General features: G+C 40.9%; 1 protein-coding gene across 1 annotated transcript in view; it reads right to left on the bottom strand.

Moving 5' to 3' along the window:
- The window catches only part of LOC115469712 (disintegrin and metalloproteinase domain-containing protein 9-like), a 238,436-nt gene that overhangs the window by 42,141 nt on the left and 184,026 nt on the right, over window positions 1–12,269 (bottom strand). Inside the window, exons 15-16 of the mRNA XM_030202499.1 lie at window positions 10,039–10,141; window positions 968–1,154 (exon numbers count right to left, since the gene is read on the bottom strand). Of these exons, the coding sequence (XP_030058359.1) occupies window positions 968–1,154; window positions 10,039–10,141 (290 nt within the window). The remainder of the gene's footprint in view (window positions 1–967; window positions 1,155–10,038; window positions 10,142–12,269) is intronic.

The raw sequence follows: 12,269 nt of genomic DNA, 5'->3' as shown, positions 1-12,269 counted from the left end.
CCTTCGCTTGACGCCCGTTGAGACTCCTCAGTACCGATGAGGAAGACGTGGAATCCTCACATCTCCTCAGGGCCAGGTCCGACGAAGGTCGGTCCCAGGGGGTCTTGAGACAGGTGGAGACCCATTCGATGCCTCACTGCTCCCAGCACAAGTTGGTCGTTCCGAAGCCATTACCTTAGCTCCCGACGTCGATGCGTCCTTCGATGTTGACGCCGCCGACTTCGGTACTGATGTCAATGTCGACATCGAAGGACCGGACTGAGCCCCAAAAAGCTTCTCTCTTTGGGCTTCTCGAGACGCTTGGGTCCGTGTCTTCATGCGAAGACACAGACTACAAGCAGCTGGGCTGTGGTCGGACCCAAGGCCCCGAATACACCAAGCATGGGTATCGGTACCTGAGATAGTCCGGTTCACCGAGGACAACGATTGAAGCCGCTGGGTGTCTTCGATGACATGGAAGAAAAAACAGCTTCAGCGAAATCAAAAGACTTGATCGTGCCTGTTAAAAGAGAAAAGGGCACGAAAAGAAGGGAGCAACCCGGCCACGTCGAAAATAAAAGGAACCTTAAAAGGGCAAAAAATAAGGAAAACTATATATTCCACTATAAAAAAAAAAAAATAAAGAAGAAAAAGACAAAAAAGTAGACAGAAAACTCTTTCCCAGGCCTGCGAGGAGCAGGGAAAACTCGACCGCACCTCACCGTGGAGAAAAAATATCTGAGCAAGAAAGCTCAAGCGATGGGCGGGAAGACAGCCGCGCATGCGCAGTGCGCGCTGCACACACGCTAGAAGACTCTGGAAAGGTTTTTTTTAATATTTTGCTTGCAAAATAGCCGTCCGATTCCCAGGCCGACGTGGACGTCGACCCACATGTGAGAACAAGCAGCCTGCTTGTCCACGGAGAATGTCCTACTATCATCCTAAATTAGCAGAAACAAGGTAATATTCTTCTAAATATGTGGCTTACCTTCTCAGACTCACATTTGGCACCATCATGTACTGCTCCAAAATCTATCATATCCATACCAAAGTGATGGTCTACCCCATAGCACAGATTCTTCTCAACGGTGGCTTGTATGATGGTACTGTGATCTGGAATACTGGACGGCAGACTGAACACTTGCACACATTGTAACCTTCCACACATGACATCGCTGAATGGAAAATAAATATAACAATCCCAGTTCTCATGTATTTTTACCAAATGAATAGTACTGAATTCTACATATGGCCTCAAGAACAATTTTTCTTGGATCTATAGCCCAAAATTATGGCAAGGAATATCATAAATGATTATTGGAACTAAAAGGAAAGACCACCAAGAAAAAAACATTGTTATAAATCAAATCAATCAATTAAACCTTTGAAGGGTATAAAAACTGGGATTTTAGACAGTTACTCTAAAGCAGTTAGCTAATGTTCTCTTGGGAAAGTTTTTTTTACCAGTCACACGCATAGTTGATGCCGACTGTGATGCTGTCACATAGTTTCCTTTTCCTAACCTTTCTTATAAAGTTTTATTGCTTCTCAGCATGTAGAGATAATTCCTGTTGAGCTATAGCATGCCTTAAAACTATCAATAAGGAAATGAGCTCAGTTCCAGAAGAGGATGTGTGTGTGATGAACAAAACTGATAGAACAAGATTTACCTGTAGTTGATGTTCTTTGTTACCTCTAAGGTCAAACTCTTTGGAGGCAATTCTGCAACAAGACATCACCTTTTAGGTACCTCAATACAGCGCAGAAAGTGCTTATTCTATAAAGGAACTGGGCAATCCAATTCAGTTATAGAATAGCATTAATGCACTTAAATTAAGGCATGACTATTTACATCAGGTCAATGTCTAGCATATACAGGCATGCCTAAGTGCACCAATCATTACATATAACTTATAGTATTCTATAAATTATGTGCATAATTTGGAAACATGCCCATGCCCCTCCTATGTTCTGTCCACATGCTGCAGTTATGTGCTATAGCACTTACATGCTATCTTATAGAATAATGCAAAAAAAACAGAAGAAACCAGTCTTCGCAAGAAAAACAGCAAATGGCAAAACAGCGAAGATGACTAACAAAAAAAATACCATAGATAAAAAAATAAAATTAATAAAAATATCAAAATCTAAAAATAATAAAATATGTATTTAAAAATATAAATACATAAAAAAGACGACACTGATATTAAAATTAAAAATATGTACTTTATTAGCCATAAAAAAGGGAGAAAAAGACGCGACACAGCTGTGTATTGGCTGTTCAGGCCTGGGTCAGGAGTCTTCTCACCAAATAATGGTGGCTTATTCTATCCAAATGTCAGAGGAATGTGTCAATCTCTTTCTAATCTGGTAGCGCTAAAATCTACTCAAAACAATGTAGAACGGAAAAGCTTAGAGCAGCGTTTTCTATCTGAGCTTTTCCTTTCTACATTGTTTTGAGTAGATTTTAGCGCTACCAGATTAGAAAGAGATTAACACATTCCTATGACATTTGGATAGAATAAGCCACCATTATTTGGTGAGAAGACTCCTGACGCAGGCCTAAACGGCCGAAACACAGCTGTGCCGAGTCCTTTTCTCCCTTTTATATGGCTAATAAAGTACATATTTTTTAATTTTAATATCAAAGTGTCGTCTTTTTTATGTATTTATATTTTTAAATACATATTTTATTATTTTTAGATTTTGATATTTGTATTATTTTTTTTTTATCTATGGTATTGTTTGTGTTAGTCATCTTCGCTGTTTTGCCTTTTGATCTTATAGAATAACGCATTAAGTAGCACTTTTCTGTACATTTTTGCATGCAAGGTGCATGTGACTGCACGTGTCCAGTTACAGAATTGCTTTTTTTGTGTCAGTCACACTTGTAGGATTCTCTAGCTAAGGGGTCATCCTTAACTAAAAAAGAAAATGCAAACCACCATAAGTTTCCAGTCAATACAGCACGGAAAACATTTCTGTGGCAAGTTTAAATTCCCATTTGTTCTGCACAACCCAAAAAAAAAATAACCCTCAAAAAATGCCTGGAGTAGGGCACTGAACTCAAAGTGAATCTGAGGAACTGATTGCCTGAACATGTTGCTTTGGGAGTCATTATTAAGGGAGCAATGCAATGGAATGCAATGCAAATGTATGGTCTGAATTCCAAGTCACAACATTCTGCCCCCCCGCATCTATTTGTGCGCAAGTTTGACTTTGATTTGTATTGCATTGACAGTCTAGGTAATGTAAGATACTTTCTGCTTGGTCCTGTAACCTTTGTACTCATAGGTTAAATATTGCATGTGACCCCATCTCTCATGTCTCCTTGAAACCTGCCTTGATCAAATGTAACTTTTGGCCCTATTTGTCAATTCTATAGCCCCTAGCCCTGTGGGGTGTCCTCTGTATCCTTCCTCCTAGTTCTTCAAGCAAAGTCACACAACGTATTTTCCCCCCTCACTGTCCCTGCAAGCCTATTGTCTTTTCACCAGATCTATGTTCAACAATCTGATATTCATTCCCACAGAGGTCATGCAGTTATCAGAAGAAACAATTCAGACAGACTCTACCTGCTACTTTCTTGTTTCAAAATTCTGCATGCAGTAAATTGGTTGCTCATTACTTGCCTGAATCAAATATTTGGAAACTAAGGGGCCCTTTTACAAAGCCGCAGGAGGGCTAACGCGCAGGTACTGCACACCAAATCAGCACTATCGTTAGGGTAGCACATGCGCCTGGTGGTAATTACAAGTTTGGCGTGCATTGAATCCCACAGTAGAAAATATTTTTCTATTTTCTACCGCAGGGGGTGTTCCCTTATCTCTTGTTTGTTCTGTCTGTCTGTCCTAATTAGTTTGTAAGCTCTGTCGAGCAGGAACTGTCTCTTCATGTTCAAGTGTACAGTGCTGCGTACGTCTAGTAGCGCTTTAGAAATGATAAGTAGTAGTAGGAGGATTTAAATTTTTGTACATGCCCATTTCCTGGGCTATTATAACAATGGCCTTTTTTCCGGCCACAGTAAAAGGTGGCCCAGCGCACACCCAAAAGATGCACCCACACTACCACGGGCCACTTTTTCCGCAGGTTTGTAAAAGGACCCCTAAGAGACTGAATCTCTTCAATGAATACTGAACTGAATTAGAGGCCAGCGAATTTTAATTTGATTACAGTGCTGAAACTAGCCCAAAATCCTTTTTCTGCCTGGTTTCAGTTTCGGAACAAGGCTATGGTCATGGTTTCAGTTTTGGCTGAAACTGAGCTGTGTTTTCAGTGAAAGCTGAAAATTTGTAGTTTATCTTATCTATTTCCCTCCCTCTCTCTCCCCTCTCCTCTGAACAGGAGTTGCCTCTTCCCCCTGGTCCAGCTGTAGGCACTTGCTTCAGACCTATTTTATAATCCCTGGCAATCTAGGGGTGTAGTAAGGGCAGGAGTGATCCCCAGTGGCTCCTGCCCATGCTGATTCTGCTCTCAAAATAGCTGCTATGACCTCTAGTGGCAATCTCATGAGACTGCTGGAAGAGGTCATGGCAGCCATTTTGAGAGTTGAGCTGACATGGTCAAGAGCAACTGGGGATCATTCCTGCACTGAATATACCACTAGACCACCAGGGATGTAAAAGTCGGGGGGGGGGGGGGGATATTCTTTGCATTCTTGTTTTTATGTGTGTATGTAATGCAATTGCAAGTAATGAAGTTATGATCTTGCATAGTAGTTTATATAGTAAATAGAATATTCCAAATAAATGCTTTAGAAAAAAAAAGTTTAGCGGGATTTAAGTCTGTAAATTTGGAATGAAAAGCTCCTTAGGAATTAGCCTCTCTGTGGAGATATGACAACAATTGTCACTCCAAATGTAGTGCAAAGTCAGCCATTAAAAAAGCACTGTGGCTTTTAGTTTATTTTCATTAGATAAGGTCTATGTGTGCAGAGGCTGTTTTGCTTGGAGGTAAAATATGATCTTTCATTATTTAAATTGTACCTCTTCTGGCTTGGATACTATTTGGGTCATTCTAAAGAATTTCCAGGCTCTGTCATGAAGAAGATACAGCATTTTAATCAAAATTATGGTGTGCAGAAGCTAAATTCTATGAAAAAGGAGCCTGCAATGATTGCTTTCAAGTACAAGTACTGATCAGCTTATAGTGTTAGTACGGAAATATTAGAAAGTAATTTGATCACTGTATTGCTCTTGATTGCAGTTTTTCAGAGCATATAGTCCTCACATTCAGTGACATCAATATGCTTTTTTTTTATTCTGGATTGTGCATCAGGCTGGTATAATATTTGCAGTGTAGGCCAGTGTCTGGACTCCTATACTCCATTTTAGAAAAAAAATCTGTATCATGTTTGTCCTTAATCAGTTTTATAACAAAACAGGAAACATCTCAATGCTACTTTCTCTTGCTACTTGTGCACAGTTTGGGTAAGCATAAAAAGCTGATAATCCTGATTTTTTTTTTACATGTTCTCAAAGTTCCTATCTTAGAGGATATTTAACTATATCTGCATTAACTTGGAAACCTAAAAACATTCAAATACCAATACAATTCCCAATGGGTCCAATGTGGTTTACAACAAAAATTTAAACATACATCCATACAAGATGCTATCTGACTAATTGTACCCTTCATATCTTCAAGAACTAGTACAAGTATCAAAATATTGTCCCTATAGGACAAAAGCAGTTCATCTGGGTAATACGACCTAAAGAGGCCATAAAAAAATGAAAAAGGAGAGGAGATAAAGGGGGCACCCACAACTTGGAGACCAAAATTGTGAAATGGAACCATCCTTCCACACACAATAACATACCACACTTGTTGAGAAGTCCTTGTTAAAATAGCTCTCCCAGTGGTCAGGCTGTGCTTGCAGTCCCTGAGACTGAAGGGAAATAATCTCCTGTGGGTTTAGCAAAGGAATATAGACTGCAAGCTCTGACAATCCTCAGTGGCCCTCATTGGTTCACATTCACACATAGGCGCCCGGTATTGGAGGCTTGGGGAGGCTAAGCCTCCCCAGCCGAAGATCAGATCCTGATGACGACGCTCGTCCCAACTGCCCACCCTCTTTCCTCCAAGATCCGTTTCCTTTTTTAAAAAATTTACCTTCAGTTTGGCAGCGCAGCAACAGACAGCGTCAGTGAAAGTGCTCCCAGTAAAAGCGCTTCTCTTCGCTCAGTGCCCCGCCTTCTTCTGACGTCGTGACGTCAGAAGAAGGCGGGGCACTGAGCGAAGAGAAGCGCTTTTACTGGGAGCGCTTTCACTGATGCTGTCTGTCGCTGCGCTGCCGGACTGGAGGTAAATTTGAAAGAAAAAAAAAGTAAAGGGATCTTGGGGGGAGAAGAGGGTGGGCAGTTGGGGCAGGGGAGAGAGTGAGATAAATGGGATGGCAGGGCTCAGGGAAAGAGGGGAATTGCTGAATATGGGTGAATGGAGGGGGGCAGGGGAGAGAGGAGCATGGATGGGATGGCAGGGCTCAGGGAAAGAGGGGAATTGCTAAATATGGGTGAATGGAGGGGGGCAGGGGAGAGAGGAGCATGGGTGGACATGGATGGCAGGTTACCATATGGCTCCAGAAAAAGGAGGACGGATTGAGCCAGCCGGGTTTTACTTCCATTGCTTTCCATTGAAAGCAATGGAAGTAAAACCCGGAGGGCTCAATTACTTCCATTGAAAGCAATGGACGTAAAACCCGGCTGGCTCAATCCGTCCTCCTTTTTCTGGAGCCATATGGAGAGGGGAGGGAAGAGAGATGACGGAGATGAGATGAGGGAAAAGGAAAAGAGAAGAAAAACTGCACATGGATGGAGAAAATAGGCAGAAGCTGGATCCACTGGACAATCAAGTCTGCGGAGGACCCAGCTTTTACTTAGGATATAGAGCAAGAAATGAAGAAGAAAGGCAGAAAGTAAAGAAATAAATGGAAAGGAAGCCCTGGAAATGGAGTTAAGAGGACAGATAGCAGCAGAATCGGATACTGGGCCAGCATGATCAGAAAAACAAAGTCACCAGACAACAAAGGTAGAAAAGATAATTTTATTTTCATTATAGTGTTTAGAATATGTCCACTTTGAGAATCAGGTGCTCAACATTAAAAGTTTATATTTATTTACTTATTTATGGCATTTTATCCCACATTAAACATGAATTAGGGTGTTTTGTGGCTGTACATGAGAATTGTGATATTATGATCCCTTGTTTCATATTGTTGACGGTCTGCATTTTCCGTATGGGTGGTGTATTGGTGTATTAAGTTCTGCCCAGTGTAATATTTATGGTACAGTAAGGTTCTGAGTGTGTTTTTGCACAAAGTTGTGCATAGTGTTTTGCAGTTGAGCGATTGTGGTTAGTATATGCTTTGAGCAACCACTTTATTCTTTGACATACATATCTAATATCTAAATTTAATAAAAGGTATTAATTGTGACTTTTATTTTTATTTTTTTTCTGTGTGTTATCAGACAATTATGGATTTAAGCTCCCCCCATTTTGGTTATCCTCTAAACTGAGTATTAGACTGGTTTAACTGTTGATCACAAATTGCACTAAGAAGTGAAATGCAGTATGTGAATGGTGATGCAATCCTACATCTTTATTCAGCAGGAGTTGACTTTAGATGGGCCATTCATGCAGCAATAGCTCTGATATCCCCTTCAAATGTCAAACCGACTTGGGCATTTGCAAAGGATATATAGAGGCGCATTTCTGATAAAACGTCTAAGTCTGATTTTGGATGTTTTGCTAGAAATGTCAAAAAATTGAGTGCTGAGAATAGCCATTTCGGAACCAGAAAAACGTCTCTATCTTTTTGGTTTGAAAATTGCCTTTTTCCTAAACTCCCAAAAAATAGCCATTGGGATGTCTGGGGGGGGCCATCATTCTTAGTAGACAGGCCACACAGGGAAGTGGGGGCAGCCCAGGGGGCACTGCAGTGGATTCACATAAAAGGTCCCAGGTACACATCTCACCATAACCCCCTTATATTGTATGGTGAGCCCTCCAGGAACAGAAAAATACCTATGATACCTCACTGCACACCACTACAATAGCTCTCAAGTTTGCAGGTGTCACCTATTTGTACATACAGTAGATATTTAGTATATTTTAGAGGGCTCACAAATTCCACCACAAATGTACTAGTTAGAGTGGGTTATGGGCCTGGGTCTTTTCCTCTACAGTCCACTGCACTGACCACTAGGCTATTCCTGGGACCTGCATGCTGCTCTAATAGAAATGGCCATAATACGTGAAGTTGTCTTGGAGCCTAGTATATACTGTCACTGTCCCATCTTAGGGGGCTGGGAGGGGGTTGCTGACCATTGGGGGACTAAGGGGGGTTATGCCTTAATCCCTTCAGTGGTCATCTTGTTATTGAGGGCACCATCTGTGATTGAAACAGGTCTAGCCAAAAATGTCTTAATTTTGGCCCTAAATGTTTTTGTTTTGTTCTGTTATTGTAGAAAAATGTTGAGTCGCTCATGTCCCACACAAAACACGCCTCATCACGCCACCTTGAAATCTGGATGAATTGTGAAACAAAACATCTAAAACTGAGGTGTTGAAAATCGCAACTTGGATTTTTTTTTTTTTTTTTTTTAGAGAAAACACCCTTCTGCCACATTGCAACATTTTTTGGACATCTTTTTGTTTTGAAAATGCGCCCCAAGTCTATTACTCAATTAAAAATAGTTCTATCAAAGACATCTATTCAAGCTTTGGTTTTAAAGAAATAAATAAAAAGTTGGATGAACTTTTGGCTAGTAGTTCAAATAGAAGACAATAACTTATTTTGCAATTCAGAATGAAGAGCAAGTTCAACTTTTGTGGCACAGGGCTTGAGAAAAGTAGGATACTGGGCTAGACCCAGTATGGCAATTCTCATGTTCTTCCTCTCTTTCTTTTTTTTTTAATGTGTAAATCTTTTTATTGCAATTCCAACAAACAAACCCGATGCCAACAGAGGTATCCCAGACCCCAAGGTTGAACCGCTCTTCCTTTTCTGTCATTGCAGTTAGCCTACTTTCCTTCCGAGGACAGAGTAGAAAAAAGTCATTTCTACTCTCAGAAAGCTAGATTGGCATTCCAAGCACACCATCTCAGGTAAAGAGGTAAAATGTCTGACTGCGTTCTAGGAGGGAAGAAAGTTGAATTATTGTGTGTAGGTACAGCATTTTTGTGGGCAAGTGTGGGTTTTTTTTAATGCAGGTTTTCTTTTTGAGTTTAACCTCCCCTTATTTTGGTAATTATTGTATTTTCTCATTCCCCTTCCTTATGTATGTAGCCTGCACATTCACCTGAACCCAGCCCAGGTGGTTCGAGGCAGCCCAAAGTCTGTGAGCTTCTTGCAGAAACCTGTGGTGCTAAAAGCAGAATTATCCTCGCCTCCCCCACCCCATCCCTCAGAGTTTGTTTTACCAATTGTAGCCAGTCCATGTAGCATAAACTCTGCTCTCTAGTTCACAAAATCCTATATGGTGAGGTACCTGGCTACATGTTATATCTCATCATCCTACCTCTCTGGAATACATTTAGACTCTCCCGTTCATATCTTACCCTTCATTATCCAGAATGCAACGGCATCAAGTACAAATCCACATATGCTACCTCCTTCTCTTTCATCAGCACTCAGCTTTGGAACTCTTTGCCAAAGCCATTAAAACCATCACCAACCATCTAACTTTCAGGAAATCTCTAAAGACCATGTTATTTGGAAGTGCTTATCCCACTGCCACTGCATGTGTCTCCACTGTTGGAAGCGCATCGATCTACAGACATTTTGGACACATTCCCCTTCACTCCAGGTTTCCCTAATCCTTCCGTCCATTCCTACTCTTCCCCAATATCTCTTGTAGGTTTTTCTGCTGTATTAGCTTCATTTTACTGCATTGGCGTCTGCCTCTGTGGTCCGTTGTAAACCACATTGAGCCTGACACTGTTGGGAAACTGTGGGGTACAAATGAGATAAATAAATAAACCCAGATCTGCCTAATTGCTCTGCATGGTTCTAAATGGACAAATGTTATCGGTATCAATATTATCAACATTTTAACTTACTGTTCTGCACATTTAATGTATGATTCATCAAATCCACAATTACCAAACCTGTCACCTTTTACATTTGCCGATTTAAAGCAGGCTTTGGGGGCCACTTCAGCTTCTGCAAAGAGAAAAGACAACCATAAATTATAAACCAGGTTGATCTGGGGACTAATGTGTCTTTTCAACAATACTTCACATGCTGCTTAATTTCTCCCCCTCCCTCCCACCCCAAATATTTAAACTCTGCAGTCATTGCTTTGAAATGCAGGCTGTGGTGTTTAAATTTATAGGTGGATATTCTATGCTGGCCTATACATGGATACTGAGAATGAATAACTGGGTATAAACTGCACAATGGAAGTTATTCAGGTAATGGTGATATTCAGACTGGTACCCAGATAAAATTTGGATAGCGAAGGTACTTACCTGTAGCAGGTGTTCTCCGTGGACAGCAGGCTTTATATGCTCACAATTGAGTAATGCCGACCTGCGTCGACTGGTCCAAAATTTACCAAAGCTAAATGAGAGCTTTGTGGAGCTCGAAACGTGCTCCGCTGTGCAACCTTTCCACCCACCGTGACAACGCAGTCTCCTCAGTTTAATATTTTAGTAAAAATAAAGTAAAATTAACAAGGAGATAAGAGGAGGTGGGAGGGATTGTGAGAATATAAAGCCAGCTGTCCTCGGAGAACTTTTGCTTTCTCAAGGACAAGCAGGCTTATAATTCTCACGTGTGGAATCCCTAGCATCCAGGCTCACCAAAAACAACAAACATTGGTCAGTTGGGCCTCGCAATGGCAAGGACATAACACAGATTAGCCTGCAAGGACATAACACAGATTAGCCAGAAACTATATACAATCTGTTTGACAGTGCAGCCTAGAACAGAAGAAAACGGGCCTGGGAGGGTGGAGTTGGATTCTAGACCCGAAACAGATTCTGCAACACTGTCTGCCCGAACTGTCACGTTGGGTATCCTGCTCATGGCAGTAATGTGATGTGAATGTGTGGACTGAAGCCCACGAGGCAGCCTTGCAAATTTCTTCAATGGAGGCTGACCTCAAGTGGGCTACCGACGTAGCCATGGCTCTGACATTATAAGCCATGTCATGACCCTATAGGGCCAGCCTAGTCTGGGCATATGTAAAAGAAATGCAATTTGCTAGCCAATTAGAGATTGTGCATTTCCTATTGGCAACCCCCATCCTGTTGGGATCAAAATAAACAAAAAGCTGGACAGACTCTCTGTGGGGCCTTGTCCGCTCCATGTACTAGGCCAGTGATGGGCAACCTTTTGAGCTTGATGTGTCAAAATTCGCCAAAAAACCGAGCATAACTCGGGTGGTGTGTCACTTCGAGAAAAAAACCATAATTTCGCGATATTTATAGTTTAAATAACAAAAATGTATAATTGTAATATATAACTGTATTTAATAAACCAAAACCTAATTATTTAACTTACCTGCTTAGTGACTTCTTTGTTCATCTGTCAGTTGGTTTCTTTTGTTGGTCTTGATATTATTTAACTTGTGTGGGGTGCCGTGAACTAAGATAAGTGAGGGGGAGGGGGAATTCTTTAACTAATCTGCCTATTAGTGACTTTTTTGTTGCTGAATTTCATTGGCTAAATCTTCAATTGAAGGTTGGTATTTTGTACACTTCAAGCCCAAGCAAGCGCTACTAACTTCATCTTTCAATCTGTTTCTTTTGTTGGTTTTGATATTATTTAACGCTGAGAATAAGGTTTCACAAAAGTACGTAGAGGGAAAAATTGTGAGTAAAGCCATTGCTATATTTTTCAGGGTGCTAAAAGTGTCTGGTAATCGGGCACTCCAAATTTCCTGGTAACTCAGATATTCTCTTAATAATTGCATCTTTATTCTGCATATCGTGAAATAGAACTGGTGCACATCTTAGGAGAGTTTCTTTAATAAATCCTCCCTCACTGAGTGCTTTTCCATGCTGAGCTATGGAGAGAGCAATGCTCAAACTTGCAGATGTTAAATTTGTAGAACCTTTTACAAATGTAAGGATGGAATTAGATTGGCACTTATAAAAGTGTAGCTGCCTGGAAATGTATTCCTTCCTTTCATCCTCACTTTTTTTCAAGAGCTGGGAATGATTAGTTTCAAAATGTCTATTTATATTCCACGTTCTGCTTACTACCGTTTCAGTACATAGAACGCAAAATGATCTGCCATTTTTTTCTATAATGTCATACATCTCGGTCCATGTCTCTTGAAAGG

Source organism: Microcaecilia unicolor, chromosome 4 (genome assembly GCF_901765095.1).
Source record: "Microcaecilia unicolor chromosome 4, aMicUni1.1, whole genome shotgun sequence".
Taxonomy (NCBI): Eukaryota; Metazoa; Chordata; class Amphibia; order Gymnophiona; family Siphonopidae; genus Microcaecilia; species Microcaecilia unicolor.
Note: the sequence above shows the minus strand (reverse complement) of the source record. Positions and strands in the feature narration are given on the sequence as shown.